The 16,208-nt window shown below is 48.4% G+C and overlaps 1 protein-coding gene across 1 annotated transcript in view; it reads left to right on the forward strand.

The window, feature by feature from the left end:
• The first annotated feature begins 1,395 nt into the window (after window positions 1-1,395).
• LOC119379337 (protein kinase C iota type-like) overlaps window positions 1,396-16,208 on the forward strand; it is a 42,594-nt gene continuing 27,781 nt past the window's right edge. The window contains exons 1-5 of the mRNA XM_037648615.2: window positions 1,396-1,522; window positions 5,364-5,775; window positions 6,034-6,228; window positions 6,361-6,458; window positions 9,150-9,286. Of these exons, the coding sequence (XP_037504543.1) occupies window positions 5,431-5,775; window positions 6,034-6,228; window positions 6,361-6,458; window positions 9,150-9,286 (775 nt within the window). The 5' untranslated portion in view covers window positions 1,396-1,522; window positions 5,364-5,430. The remainder of the gene's footprint in view (window positions 1,523-5,363; window positions 5,776-6,033; window positions 6,229-6,360; window positions 6,459-9,149; window positions 9,287-16,208) is intronic.

A 16,208-nucleotide genomic window follows, 5' to 3' on the forward strand; every position in this document is an offset into this window, starting at 1 on the left:
GGGCTGCCACCCACACCCCCTGGCTACAGTCCTGGCAAGCCTTTGCTTGAGATTTCGCAGCCTGCCGCGTGGCTATATTCACTGGATGATCGGATTCAGTCTCTGGCTTGCAGCGCACGCACAGACGGCCCAGCCGGCTCGCTGTCCCTGGAAAGACAGAGTGAACGACCAAGTGCCGGTGAAGCAGCCGTTAAACTGGTTAAACTTTCGCCTGGTCGCGTGGCACCGCAGCGGCAAGGTTCCGAGCGAGCGCAGCTCACGTGTCGTGATGTCACGTCTGCAACACTTGCGCTCCGGCGGCTCAAGGTATTGCGCCTCCGAAAAAATGAGAGCAGCTTGTCTCTAGCTGTGACAAGGCTGGGGGAACAGCGGAGCTGGGCGATCCTCGCTGGACATGGCTTAACTCGGTTTGCTGCAAGTTACGCGATGCGAGGCTTGGCTTGTCTATGTTATGCGATGCGAGGCTTGGCTTTTCTCAGTTATGTGATGCGAGGCTTGGCTTGTCCTCCTTTTCTTCATCCTCCTCCTCTTCACATCACCCGTTTTACATGGCGCATACCCGCCCAGTTTTGTGCGTTACGCCACCCGGAGTTGTTCCAATCTTAAACTGCTAAGTAACGGCGCAGTGACGTCATAGCTATAGGCACAGCTGGGAGAGGATGATTTACCCTCTCACCTCCTCCTTTCCCTCCTCCGTACCCTATCATCCGTCCTCCTCACCCTCACTTTCCTTTCCCACCGCCTTGCTAAACTATACTATACAAGGCTATGCGATGCTTTACCTTCTCCCCTCCTCCTTTCCTTTTTTCACTTCCTTCACTTCAGCTTCCCACCCCTTCGCTATACTCTACTCTACCGTGCTATGCTAGGAGCATGCATGGGACATACCCGCTTTCTGTGGCGCATACCCGCCCAGCTTTGTGCGTGACGCCACCCGGAGTTTTGCCAAGCTTAAGCAGCTCCGATGTTAAAACTCGCGAACCTAAGGCCGCAGCGTCAGTGCCCCTTCCATAGCCCTTATAGATAAAGAGTTAATTTTCCTATCGGGGGCTGCATAATCATGGTTCCTTCCCTATAAGTGCTTGGAATCTGTGTGTATCAGGGTTTGCTCATTTGGTTGTTCCTTTCCTTGCTGATACCTACTGTATATTTACCGCGGTGTACGAACAATAAAACTTGAGTTGTTAGTCCGCACCTGTGTCTCGTGCGTCAGTCTTCCTGAAGTGTGCACTGTGTTTGCCTTGTGACGACCAGTAAGAGGCTGTTGTGTCGTAGAATAGACAATTATGACTCAGTCCGTACACAATATCGAAGAAGAAGAGGTGCAGCTCATCGAAGGTCAGCCTGGGCCACCTAGCGGTCTTACGTCCAATCGCGGGCTGCACGTGCCCCGCGCTCTAAGAGCGGGTGACCACCATCGGAGCAACTGCCACCTCGGGGCTCCGCAGCCAGCCCTGTCGCTGCCGTGAGGCCCCGGACCCGCCGCCTGTTCCTATGGCCTAAATCCGAATCCGACGCGAAGGTAAGCGCGTCGACGAAAACGCGGCGTCCGATCGCGATCGGCGCTTGCGTTCGGGAGTCTTCACTGTGGTCGAGATGGTCCTAGGGAAAGGAACGCTGGGCTGCTCGGCTCGCATCCGCTTTCGAGGTTACCTGGACTGTCTTTTCGCGCATGATCGCTTATCAGCCAGGTTCGCATTATGTGTCTGCGTGCCCGGCAATCTCGGATCGCATCACACGGGGTGATATTAACGGACTTCGGAGAATGCGAGGAATTTCCGACGTTGTGTGATATGATGGGCCAGTCTTGTAGCTGTTTCGACCCTTTACGCTTGCGAAGGAGCACCTGCGCATTTTTTCCAACCCTTCTCCTGAGGAGCGCCACTGTGCCATTTACGCTACTTGCAGCCCTAGATAATATAGCGGTAAAGCGCTCATGGAAGCCACTCGCGGCGAAACGCGCAGGTGTTGTAACCGACGTCTCCGCCGTATCGGCACTTACCCGACAGTTTCGTCTTCACTCACGATAGGGGCTATCACTCATTGCTGCGGTCAAGATCAGCGATATTCCTTTGTGAGGCCACGACAGATTTCACGGAGCACCGTGCGCGTTTTTTAGTGTGGCCGTACCTTTATGGCCAAGGCTCGGCAAAGCGCAATTCGAAGCCACTGTAAATCATTTAATCATTTCCGGGAAGCGATATGGGCTGCTGGTATTTTCTCTGGGCATATCGACAAAGGAGAAAAAGCTAGCGACACATGGCCCATTCACGTAGGATGATGTGTGCCACATTGACGGGAAATCTTTACTGCGCGATGGTATGAAAGAGTAAATACTTGGTTCGTCTTCTTGGCGATATACAGTTGAAGCTCGCATGACCAGGATTTGGGGACATGTGCAGGTTGTGCCATCTCTCGTCGGTGAGAGCCGTGGCCTGCCGTAACTGAATGGGAAATAGGCGAAAAAAATCACATCTGACGAAAAAAGCTAGTTACCAAAAAGGACTCCCGGTTCTATACAGCAGATACTTATTCGAACATTCTGGTAAAATTAGTGTCGCACTAAAAACCGTGTGGCTTCCCAGAGTGTTTAATATTTTACAATGGGGCCCCATGTATTTCTAATGGGCGGTGTTCAAGTGTCCTGCCCCCTATTCTGGACATTGTCCAATTCCGCCATGTTGTCGAATTCCGCAATTGGCCAAGTCTTATAGGCCCGGAGGGCTGCTACGGCCTCTCCGATTGGCTTAAAATGCCGCCATTACGAAATTTGACAAGATGGCGGAATTTGACAGGGTCCAGGATATCACCCCCGGGAAGCTACACGCTTTGTAGTGCGATACTGCAATTTTACCAAAATGTTCCAGTGGGTCTCTGCTACGTATAACCGGGAGTCCTTTATGGTAACTCGTTTCTTTCGTCAGATGCGATTTTTTCCCGCCTATTTACCATTCAGGTATGGCAGGACGCCGTTGCTGTCGCCAGAGGTGGCGCCACGTACAGATGTCCCCCAAATCGTGGGAATGGAATAGACGAAGTGACGAGGGCGCTCGAATTATTTCGTTAAATTGGGAAATTCGAAAAACCTAGAAAGGGATTTTTCGGTCCTTCGAGTTCTAAAGTTGTCACGTATCGTCACCCTACAGCTACCGCGGCGTTTTATTTGCCACAAATACACGCCCGCACGTGTAAAAAGTCCGCGAGGGTAGCCCGAGCATGAATTCCTCCCATGTCCTAGCGATACAGGCGATGTAGAATGTCACGTGGAGCTACGACAAGCTGCCGATATTGAACGACAGGGAGAACTAATGTAACTAATGTGCGAGCAGGCAGAGCAAGAAGGTTTCAAGGAGACGATCAGTGCTATCTGTCGCATAAACCATTAAATAACGAAAGCAACCACCGTGTTCCTGTGAAAGTATTTGCAGGGACGACAAACCACTACCGCCCAGCACCATTTGATATACAAAAGCGCTACTGACTGCTGCGTGCAGCCTCGGCAAAATAAAATTAATGCCGCGACTAGGGTGGCTAGATGTTTTAAAGCCATAGCGTTGCAGCGCACGTACGAAGGAAAGCCGTCTGTGCAAAGATTGCAAAGACATCACTGCATTTTCGCTCATTTATTTCCAGAAAAATTTCGTTAAATCGAGTTCAGTGCCATGAAAGCTTCGTTAATTCGCGTTGATGACAACATTGAACGCTATGGGCACCTGCCGGGGAATAGACCGGAGCCTGTGTCGACAGCACACCGATCTGTTCACCTACTCTGCTCCTGCTGCGCACCAAACATGAATAAAACACATCTGTCACCGTAGAAATATATGAAGTATACTACTACCGTAGTACGTATATAATTACCTTTTTCGAAATTGGCCTCACGACATGTCGGCGAGTTGGAATTTCACGCCCCGCTGCAAAAAGTAGTCATCGCGAGTACGTGGTGTTGGGGGGAATGAATCCTGTAAGGGCACGGTACCACAGGTTTATTTACTTGCTTTAAACAGATTTCTTAGAAGTTCTAGTGATAGCAAAATTTTGTTGCTTCAAATAGCTTACTTGGCTATAACTAGCACGAGAAATCGCATTGTTTTGTTTGATAATTATTAAAGCTTCAGTAATAACAGGTATGGGCTTCAGTTGCTCAATTGAAGCTGTTTAATTAAGGCCATTAGCAATTGCTAAATCCTGAGACAGGTAGTACATCTTCGAAAAAGAAAGCAGCAAGAAGATGATTCCGTTTAGTTTTTCTTTTTTATTTGTTCCCGCTACTCCCTGTCGGGCCGGTATTTTTGTAGCGAGGCGTTATGCTCGATTCTGTGCTAGTGTTACTATTCACCACTCACGGACGACTGATCTCGTTAATAACGTACGGGCACCGTCGCTCTGACAATTTACCAAGCTCAAAAAGCACAGAAAGACATTAGTATCGAAAAAAGGCATCGCTGCAAAATGCAGGCCCTGGAACGTGAACGTGACTGTGCGGTGGTTGTCAACGCATTTGCTGAGCTAATTTCTGTGCGACGTGGAGTCCTTGTCTGAAGTGCACTCAGTACGACGCACACGTCCTGTTCTACCCACCGGACGGACTGACGCAGCCATTGAGTGCATGCGATATAGCGGCATATGGAAGGCGGAGCTAGTCTACGCCGCGTGGGGCGTGGTTGGGTGTCAGAGTCGCGTGACTTCTGGTCCGCGGACGACACCGGTGAGTCCGTTCATTGTGAGAGTTGGGCTTAAGAACAGCTGCTGTTAAACTCCATATTATTCTCGAAGCTCCAGAGGTGAAGAGTAGAAGCATAATGAAATATTAAGCGCTAGAAAATATTCCTTGGACTTAGTAATATGCGGTTACGTACACGACGATTTACTTACCCATACGACACCGGTAAACATCTAGCTCGGCAGAAGGCAATTTCTAAGTCTTCGTGGAAAAAAAAAATACGCGGTAAAAAAAAATACCTTTGTCAGGCTTAGACAGATGTTTGTGAGAGCGATGAATTCGTCTAGTCGGTGGTTGTTCATGATTTCTTCTTGCGCTTCGTACTTCCAGACCGTACTGCGCATTACCTGTCTTGTTGTCCGAATTCGTACTCGTTGCACGTAGTATTGCAAGAAGACTTCATGAACTTAGACCGAAGGGCGCCTAACCCCCGTCAAGGGCCCAACATGTAGACGCAACATGGTTATGAAAAAAGTTTTCAACGAACCGAGTACAGTCACACAAAATTTTCATCAATGATCTTGAAGAGTAGGGTAATTCAAAAGCGCCATAGAGAGAAGCTAACAATCCGTTGTGAGGCTTGCCCACAAGTTTTGCAGGGAGAGATCTTCTGTAACGTTTGGGACGCGGCGCTGTGCAGGCAAAATTAGACAACACCGCCTGTTCGGACAGCTGGGCTGCAGCGGCGAGGAGTAGTTGGTCGCCTTATGGCCTCCCGGAACGCGGCCTACAAGGAGCTGGTGCAGGGCCGCAGGAAGTCCTCTGAGATGATGAGTCCTTTGCCGCCCGACGCCGGTCTTGCTGAGCCTGAGGAGCAGCAGCCCAGCTGCTCCAAAGCGGCCAAGAAGAAGAAGAAAAAGCGGCCGCAGGAAGACGATGATCACGAGCAGGGTGGCGCGGAGGCCGAGCCCAAGGCGACGCGAGCCAAGTCTCGCTCGCACGACTCCAAGGCCGAACTCAAGAAGAAAGACCTCGACCAGCAGAAACAGGGGGTGGACGGGGCCGATAAGAAGGCTGAGTCGCTCATCGACCAGGCAGGCACCAGCGCAGCGGTACGTTGAACAGAGTAATTCCATGAAACCACAACCTGGCATCGTCTGTAGTTCGCTGAGCTGCAACGCTCTCGCTTTTCCAGTTTTCCCGGGTTCAAACTGATGAGGATTATGCATTGAGCAAAACCCCGACGGGTCTGTCCACTTCGTCTTTAGATTCTGTAAGTACTCGGCAACTACAGACGATCCAGTGAGTGGTAGTGCGGCACTTGCGCTTTTGGTGGCTGGCTACCACAAAGGTCCGTCTTTCGCTCCCAGAGCGCGTCCAAGAAAGTGGTCACCGACATTTGGATCAACCCCAAGGAAACGGTCAGCTGGAACCTCGATTCGCTTGTCACGCTCAACGTGCTCGGTAGGGGCAGCTTCGGCATAGTCTACTTGGTGCGCCACCGCGTCAACAGACAGCTGGCAGCGCTCAAGTACATTCGAAAGAAGAACCAGAACCCAGAAAAGGTGAACCCTTTGTGGTGTCTCTCGAAGATCCCTGCGCGCGTGCGCAACCGTCGCAGAGAAGTGTTCGTCAGAGGGACGCTTTATAACGCTGCTCAGCGGGTAACTACTTCTTCACTCTGGTTTCTTTCACAGGAGCGAAAACGCGTCGAAGTAGAAAAATCTGTCTGGGAGGCCGTCACGGACCATCCTTACGTGGTCACATTTCGGGCTTACTTCGAAACAGCTAAAGGGTAAGCCTATATGAGTCTTGACGCTGCCACATCGCAAGAGGCGAGAACTATTGCAAGGCCCCTCTTAAAAACAACGCGTGCGAGTTTCTTTCCCTACCGCAAGGAAAGTCCCACAATGTTGGCTCTCGTGTTCCGAAACAGACTGTAAGATCAATCTGGGCACAGAAGAACAACGTGACTGACAGGTGGTGCTTGCTTTTCACTGCTGCTTTATTTGTTAGAAATATCACGTCATGTCTAGGGTATGACGAAAAACAAATAAACAACTAAGCAAGTAAGCAACAAACCCGGCCGTAATCGAAAGACACTATTTCAATGGGCACCAAAGAGAAAATTAGGCTGTTCTAGTAAACCGCTCTCCTACAAAACGAGAGAAATCGCTCCTACCGTGGGAAGCAGATTGGTAAGCTAAAAAAAAAAAAAAAAAAGATTCCCACGCAAGCTCAACAGGACGTCATAGATTTTGATGCAGTCTGTTTAATTTTTAATTATAGTCGGGGACAACGTAAGAATAAATGTAAGCTCGCCCATAAGTGTCCCTGTCCCTCCCAGAGAAAATTTGCACGGATACCCTGTCCAACTACATTCGCTCATTTCGGTGACGTCCTAGCGCTTTTGGAGAGAGCCTTGTAGGAGAGCTTCCTTTTCAGACACGTGTTCGTGCCTTTGGTTTTTGTTCTAAAACTTGAGCTTCCTGAGAAATATCCACATCACTGCTCAGCTAAAAGTAATATTTTAAGCAACGACGTCGACCTTTTAATTCGTAATACGCCTAGTGTTTACATTAGTAGATAAAAAGTACTTACGGTCAGACCGGAAACAACGTAACACCACTCTCTTGCACAGATGAATGGCAGGCGCGCCGCAATTCACGGGACGGAGCTTGTACTTATCCTTAGGTTGTAATCGACTATAGTCAAGATGGACTATGTTGCATTCTGAAGGTGTCATAGGCTTAGACTTTTGGGGAACCACAACAGCCCCATTACGGCAAAATACACAGACATTCGTTACGTCACGATGACGTCATGGCGCTAGGGTTTTGGCGCTACATACAAGGAAAACGATTCGCCACAGTTCTTACTTCTAGTAACCGCCTCCTACCGCAGTCCCAACTTATTCATCGTTTATACCTTAAAAGGAAAAAAAAAATCGGTTCTACCAAGGCGAGGTTCATTCACTTACGTAATCACTTTTTTGCTGGACGTCTTTGTGACTGTGATCATTGTTTGTTTGTCTTAAACATGTTGCAGACCTGTTGACATGTCGCATAGAGGGCCACTCCCAGCAGTCATGATACGCACGGTTATGTAAATATGATATATACAATAATTTCACCAGTTGCATGTAGGTAAAATTTTCGATTGCAGAATGCCGTGCGTTGGCCTTGCGTGCACGTTAGCATGCAGTGCGCATAGTTAACCCGATGTGCAAGAGAAGCTGTAGCATTGCGGTCTATCGCCTGCATTTCCGGGTTGCTTTGATGATGCGGTTAGTGAAAGAAGTTATTTGACGGTTAAAGAAGTCAGGCTAACTTAGTTCATACAATGTCACGGAGGCAGTGATTCGTAGCGTCAGCGCTCCGGAAATACAAGGCTTTTTCCTTTCTTCGCAAGGCATGCACTACAAACTCACACCTCATGGCAGTTTGATATAAATGCAAATGACTAGCCGGCAGTCTGTGCATTGACATATGTGACTTCCATCGTGCACGAGCCGCTTTGAAGGTTGGAGAAGCGATATAAATACTCGAAACAAAAAAAAGTAAAATAATGCACGGAAAGTGCGACAGCGAAGATCCCTCCACTGGGCTTGCGGCATCGCGCGCCCCTCCGTATGCGAGAGTTTCGGATTTATTTAGGCCACTAGAGGTCGTTTATCATGCGTTGTAACAAGAGTGGACCCTCGGCTGCTCATGTTTCGGCTCGACCGCATAATGCCCGCTGCTGTTGGGGGACACATGCGCCCAGTCCACTGCCATTGAGCCTTGTGTAACCAGTGGATTCCACCTAACACCAGGATGAGATTAAATTCCTCAACTGCGAAACGCGTAATACACGTGATCTCGATTAGATGGGTTAGCGATGTGTGCTTTCCTGAGTCGTGCTTTGTCGCCAGTACACGTGTGCTAGCTGGTAGCACGCGGGCGAGGCCTTGGTTTCGTCTTGATGCGCAGAACATTCTTTAAAAAAATATTTTTCTTACTGTAAAAGATAATGGCTTCATGGCAACGGTTGCCTTAATTTTTAGAGGCTCAATAGGCGGCATCGTGGCAGAAGCTTCTTTTTATCAATCATGCGATATTGATCGCTCGTCCTATTATCAGAGTTGCTCGTAATTTCCGAAACGCTAGGAAGCGCTCACAACTGCTGGTTTTCATGTTTAATCAGCCTTTTATTGCCGTCAGTGGCAGATGTACCCTGATAACCCTGCAGCAACCTCTCCCCCCCCCCTCCCCCCTTTCATTTCAATACTTGTCCTCCGCTTGCTTAGTGAGTAAATAGTGTTATCGTGCAGCATTCTCTCGTCTCCGGATTTTCCGTACATAGATGTGCAGTAGTGGTATGAATAGAAGTTTAAGTACACGGCTAAAGTAACGAGCTCATTTCGACGGCTGGCGTATGGTGCTCCTTTCATGTTTCTTGTTGGTGTACGCTGTTTTTGTTGAGAGGTGCGCGTTGGCTGTCGCAGCTGGTGCTTCGTGATGGAGTACCTACCCGAGGGCTCTATCCGCGACCTGGTGCGCAAGAAGGGCCCCTTCAAGGAGGAGACGGCGCGCCTGCTGTCGGCTCAGGTTGCCCTAGCCATCCAGCACGTGCACGAAAAAGGCAAGCACCCTTTCTTGTACTGCCATCTAGCAGGCACGCTGAAAGTGCAGTTCTATGCTGTATCTCCTTCAGGTGCCTGGGGCGCAAGTGCGTAAACTAAGACAAAAACGAAAGCGTTCATAAAAGCACTTAAATGATGTCGCACACATCTTAAAACATTTTCGATTGGACACGTTATCGAAGTTTTAATATTATGAATGTGTTGGAAGGCAGACGGTCTGTTGTCGGCGTTAGTAGGTCGCCATGCAGCGAATTAAAAACCCTTCCATACTTTGCTAACCGCGGCTGCTTCTGCTCCACAGCTCCGTCACCGACAGCCCGATGTTGAAACTGAACTTTTGATCTCCCAGGCACAAGAGCCCGACTCTAGCCATGAGGCCCCGATCGCATTGTATACTTTTATCGTGCCAGCGCCAAGTATAGTCGTTCGGGAGACTGGTGCGCGCGTAACATCGCGCAGCACGTGTGAGGAAAAGTCCATGCGCCAGTTTCTGTTTGACCACAACATCTGGAATGAAAGGGGGAGTAATAAGTCAACCACCTTACCGCAGTCTTTCGCGTCGTACTTATCTTTGCATTCACTTTTGCTCACCATTCGCTGATGCTTGCTATCGCTTCCGCAAATGTAAAACATCGCCCTCGTGACCTCAATGCGTCGACATCTCACAGTGTGCATTCGCATGAACTGCTTTCAAGTGCGTAGCGCTTTAAGGGCACGGCTTGTCGTCCACCGTCTCACGTCGCGTGGTCGCGCGCAATGGTCAATACAGTCAATGCAGGCCTAAAACAAGGCTAAAAATGCTCAAAACCAGTGCAAAATAAACAAGGTCTAAAATAGTATAAACTACAGAAATAACAAAGAATTAATCTCAATAATTTACCTAAAATCGTGAGAAGCGCGTCTGAATTATCCGGCTGATACCCGCGCCGCGCAAGAGATGGTGCCACCGCCTCGGCAAGCGCACGATTGTCAAGGGGATTGCTGGGTTGCCCGTGCTACGCACTTCCTCAGGTTTCACGGTAGTGGAGCTGTTAAGCGCAGGATTTAGAACTACACCAGCGCCTACACAAGAACGGCATTAGCGCGGGATTTAGAACTACATCAAAATCTGCACAACAGCTACATTAGCGCTACATTAACCGCAGATTTTTTTTTTTTTTTTTGGATTTCGGCATAGCTTGAAACTATCTAGTAAAAAATAAACGGCACCACATTAAAATTGTGAACTGCGCGGCGAATGAGCATAAAGATAAGCATTCTGTGCAATTGACCAACTAGATCTGTGAAAACCGGCGAGGTTGAGAAAGGTCCATGAAAGGCGGAAATCGTAATCCACTCATTTGTTCGCAGCACGAAGCCACAAAGAAAATCAATGCGGACTTCTCAGAAAGATTGCTTCTGTATTTGACGTAAAATTCGACCTGGTCCAAGGTTCGAACACGGTACCAACGCTTTTCCAGGCCAGTAGCTCTACCAAAGGAGCTAATCAGGAGGCAACAGGTCGCAGCGAGAGGGCAACTCGAAGCACAGGGACACTGAATATGGGCAAAGAGACACTGAACCCCGGGAAAACCTTAGTCCAGGTCTTGAATCCCGAACCAGGACGAACCGTTCATCAACTAAAGAAGCGGTCTCTCTGAGATATCCGTATGAATTCCTTTTCTAGCTTTGTGCTTAGAACGGGAGGGCGACAATTGCAACGTCACAAAGCATTGCAACGTCATGGAGGTTCAAGCGTGCGCTAACCATAACGCGCTTCACTGGGCTCCTCACGTGTTACGCGTGAGCGTATATGCCCCCACGTGTTAAGATTCGCAATGCCGGTGTATGAAGCTCAGCGATAAAAGTTGGCATAGCGCCAAGAATGAGGTCAGCGGCGCAGCTGTCACAGCGGATGATGGATGACCCCCGGGCCTATACCGTACTATAGAATACGGAATACTATATTGGTCATTCCAAAATACGTAGGGGCCCCCACATGTGCGGCGCGGAGAGGGACGACACGGAGAAAACGGGATGTTATTCCTTATTCCGTGGTACGGTATACACTACAGGCACCCTAGAAGAGAATAAGCGAGCTTGCTCTGCGGATGACGTCATCGGCACAGCTCTCGCACAGATGGCGCGGAGCGGAGCGGATGGCATCAGCGCCCGACATGACTCGGCGCTCGGAGCTCTGTAACGGCACTTGAAAAGAACAGTCGGTACTTCATGGCAGCGAAGTTGTATGCATAGAGTTTCCTACAATAGTTACTAGAGGGAACTCTGGCGCTAGTGTCTATGGGAGCTGCAACGCATGATGCTTCAGCCAGCATGGAAATGATGGGTAGTACACAAATATGTCTAAACTTCGTTCTTTCGGCTCCGTTTGGCTGCGCGTCGCCTGCATCCGCTTTGTCACAAAACGAAGTTCAGCAAAAGTCAGCAGTTCCACTTCACTACTTTAACCCTTTTAGGCTCACCTATTTAAATCTGGTCACGAAGTTCACAACGATCCATTCTTTTACCCGAAAGAACACCAAAACACAGCAATAAACAAAGCCACAAGTACGTTTGAAGCGGCAAGCACGAATACTAGGCAAATTTGTCTACTACCCATCATTCCCATGGTACACTCTAAGGCAAAAGGGTGTTAAAAGGGTGTGTGGTTCGTCCTTTTGGGGACTAATGGGGCTGCCACAACCATTAATCCCTTTAAGGACTAACGGCACCGGGTCTAACAGTTAGACCCCACAATGGACTAACATTTAGTCCTCACATTTACACCATACCGGGCAACTGTTAGTCCCCACAGATCACCTTAATGGACTAACATTCAGTCCTCACATTTACACCATACCGGGCAACTGTTAGTCCCCACAGATCACCTTAATGGACTAACATTTGGTCCTCACATTTACACCTTACCGGGCAACCGTTAGTCCTCGCAGTTGCACCTCGCCGGACCAACGGTCGGTCCTCTCAAACGCTCCATTCGGATGAACTTTTTATCCCAGGGATGATTTTCTACAGTTACTCTCCGCAAAACTTAATACTTTTTTGGCGTGTTTCTTTCCACGGTGAGCAACAAATGCCGCGGAAAAGAACACGCAAAATAATATTTAGTCATGCGTGTGTCACTGCTTTCGCATTCAATGCGACAACGAAAGACAAAAGTGAGACAATGAAACGTTTTATTTTTGCTATACATATGAAGTTTCTGCTTTCTTTCATTGAATTCACTACAAAATGTCCAATACAGGTCCAGCCACGTTGTCATATCTCGTACAGTCCTTTCTGTGATGCTGCTCCAACGAAAGCGACAGATGGCAGTCGTTGTACGCGCCAGGGCACACAGCATTCTGCTCGTTGTGGGCAACGGCTGCATCCTGCAAAGCACAAAAATATTGCAAATATTTAGTCACGTGACAGCGAGGGTGAAGACGCACGCACTGTGCAAATACGTGCAAGGTGAACTAAAACACGTCTAAAACATGGCACGCAAATAATTTCACCCCTGGGCCATTCCATGCCAAACGTCCCAGCCGTTTTTGGGACCATCTCAAATGTTCTTGAAAAAAAATCGTGCTGATATCTTGCATTGAAAACAGCGAATTGCTAGAATATTTCGGGGGGGGGAACATTTTTTGTTCCCGTGGGAGCCTTCCGAATTTCGCAGGATGTCGTCTGAGTGTGGTTTGTCAGAAACATTATTCTGAGAGTATCTTTGCTTGCTTCAATACCAAATTTGGTTTACTTACTAAGCAAAGGTGTTTGTGTAAGGTGTTCAAAGCTCAATAATATTACTGCAATTTTTCTGCCACAAATGCGTCCAGAAAATTTGCCAAAATGTCCTTTGTTTGCTTTTTTTCCTCTGTAATATTGCGCTGTGTATGAATATCTGAATAATGAATACTTACTCTACAAAAGGTATATTTTGCGTTAAAATTATTTTCAGAGCACTGCAGTCTTCAAATTTTGCGAGAAAAAATCGCAAACTTGAGAAAATCATCATTTTGGTCCACATTGAGACGCAATTTACATCACGTGGTCCTCCAATTAAAAATCAACTTGATACCTCAATCGAAAGCAAATAAATAGTTCTTCTTATATAGCAAGTTTTATCATTACAAGTTTTGTTTTAAGGAAGAAAATAATTTTTGAAATTCCCCATTGACGGCTATCTTCCCATTTGGATACGCGGCAGCTTCCTCGTTAAAGTGCCCCATAGACGTCAATAGGAAATTTCAAAAATTATTTTCTTCCTTAAAACAAAAATTGTAATGATAGGGTGCTGTATAAGAAGAACTATTTCTGCCTCTGGCCCTGAGGGGTATAATAAAATGAAATGAAAATGAATTTATTTGCTTTCGATTGAGGTATCAAGTTGATTTTTAATTGGAGCACCACGTGATGTAAATTGCGTCTCAATGTGGACCAAAATGATGACTTTCTCAAGTTTGCGATTTTTCCTCGCAAAATTTGAAGACTGCAGTGCTCTGAAAATAGTTTTAACGCAAAGTATACCTTTTGTAGAGTAAGTATTTATTATTCAGATATTCATACATAGCGCAATATTACATAGGAAAAAATGCAAACAAAGGACATTTTGGCAAATTTTCTGGACGCATTTGTGGCAGAAAAATTGCAGTAATATTATTGAGCTTTGAACACCTTACACAAACACCTTTGCTTAGTCAGTAAACCAAATTTGGTATTGAAGCAAGCAAAGATACTCTCAGAATAATTTTTCTGACAAACCACATTCAGACGACATCCTGCGAAATTCAGAAGGCTCCCACGTGACCAAAAATTTTTTTCTCCGTAATATTCTAGCAATTCGCTGTTTTCGATGCAAGAAATCAGCAATTTTTTTTTTCAAGAACATTTGATATGGTCGCCGAAAGGGCTACGTCTGGCGTAAAATGACCCCCCTGCGAAGCACAAAAATATTGCAAATATTCTGCGACACGTCACAGACGGGATGAGACGCACGTACATGGCAAATACGTGCAAGGTAAAAACACACGTCTAAAATATGGCATGTAAATAATTTCACCGTGATGTCATACGTCATCAAAGACGCATTTCAAGCCACACAGCGCAACGAACACTTCAAGTGCGACAGCCGCAGCCATCACGCCGAGGCGCCGCCAACCACCGTGCCCCAACGAGACGGCGAGTTTTTTGCGAGCGACGCGGTACAGCTCGAGTAAGCCCGTCAGCCGCCGCAGCCGCCAGTGAAACTCGAGCGGAACAGCGCGCGAACGCGAAGCCGACACCACGAACGCCACCAGGCTGCTTGCGAGCGAGCGAAGGGGAAGCCGCCGATAGCGGCGTCCAATTTCCACCAAATTCCTTTAGCGAGCACCAGTACAGCGAGCGAAAGCGGGGTCGACGCCGCGAATGGCGGCGAACCTCTTGCGAGCGATCGTCGAGGAAGCCGAAGGTCATGGCGACCAATCATCCGAAGCGCACCTAAAGTCGGCTAGCTGAAGCACCCGACAACCCATGCCGGTGCATTTCAAGCGCGCGGCATACAATCGAGCTCGTTGCTACCGCACAGCGTTTTGGACGAGTCGCAAAACAGCGGGGAGGCCTCTGCCTAATATTGCTAATATCGCGAGCTCGCAGCTCATCACCACGGCGAATCGAACATCCGGGCAGGCGACGACAACGGCGGCCAATATCCAGGCGGTCACAAAGCACAGGAGAGCTCACGCCCAAGCCGGCCCTCGCGGTACATTTCGTGCGCGCGATATACAACACGATCGAGTCCGTTACCGATAATCGCGATCAGTTTCGCGCACGCGATAGGTACGGCAGAATAAAAAGCGATCACTTACTTGTGAAAGAATCCAGCGCCGATTTGTGCCCCGAGTCAGATTGAAGTCATGGATCCGATAGGCCTACTGTCTTCTCGGCCGCCATTCCCAGCCGGTGGCGACGCAGTGACGCGACTACGCCGGGGATATACAGCGCGGCGTCGCGACGTGTCCAGAGCAGCTCCAGACTTCGTGGGTGTGGCGAAACGTAAAAGCAGCACGACACACTCATCCACGCATACGTGTGTATCAAAGGCAGCGAGCCGTAGTTCCTAGATCGGCGAACTCCGAGCGCGACACAACCGGCAACACGCCAGCTCGAACACAAGTTGGAAGACTGACCCGAGCGAGGAGGACGACGGTTTACCCTTGACAACGGTTTGCACACGGAACGTATCCATGCACACGGCCTGCATCTCCCGCGCCGTTCAACCCTTTGCAGACTAACTGGGTTGCACACGGCACGCATCCCTCTCCGCTTGCTCCTACGACGGTCTAACCGTTCATCGCGCAGGCTATTGGGCTCCGTTACTCCTCGTTCGGGTAATTTTGCCTTAGAGTGTAGCTGAACGATCGCAGCACCAGAGTCCCCTCTAGTTAATTTTAGGAAATTCTATGGTTGTATGGACAGAGCAGGCCTTTCTAGTTATCTTGCAGCTGAACAGCGAGCTAGAAGGACCTATATGCAGCGCAAGAATAATTGGATTAACAATGACGGCATAAATAAAAAAAAACTACGCTCACGCGAAATGGTTCACTTCGGGGAACGAGGGTCGAATTTTCTCTTTGCGCGGTTCGCAGCTAGTGCTTGTTTGCTTTCCAGAGTCGCTTTTTATTGTGTCAACGCCTTAGCTGATAATGTTGCAATTGATACGCTTGCACTTGGTGAACGATTACCGCGTCATTACCAGTAATAAGAAGCAAGGAACATGAACTCTTCACTACATCTCGTATAAAAAAAAAAACGAGCACAGCTTGCACTAAGTCGCGCAAGGCTGGGTCACAGCAGAGCGGGTGGGCAACCAGCATGTCCTGGCTTGGCTAAGCTTTTACTCTCTGACCTTTCTTTCCCGCACCTTGCTATTCTATACCATATATGGCTAGGCTTGCTCTTTTT

Source organism: Rhipicephalus sanguineus, chromosome 1 (genome assembly GCF_013339695.2).
Source record: "Rhipicephalus sanguineus isolate Rsan-2018 chromosome 1, BIME_Rsan_1.4, whole genome shotgun sequence".
Taxonomy (NCBI): domain Eukaryota; kingdom Metazoa; phylum Arthropoda; class Arachnida; order Ixodida; family Ixodidae; genus Rhipicephalus; species Rhipicephalus sanguineus.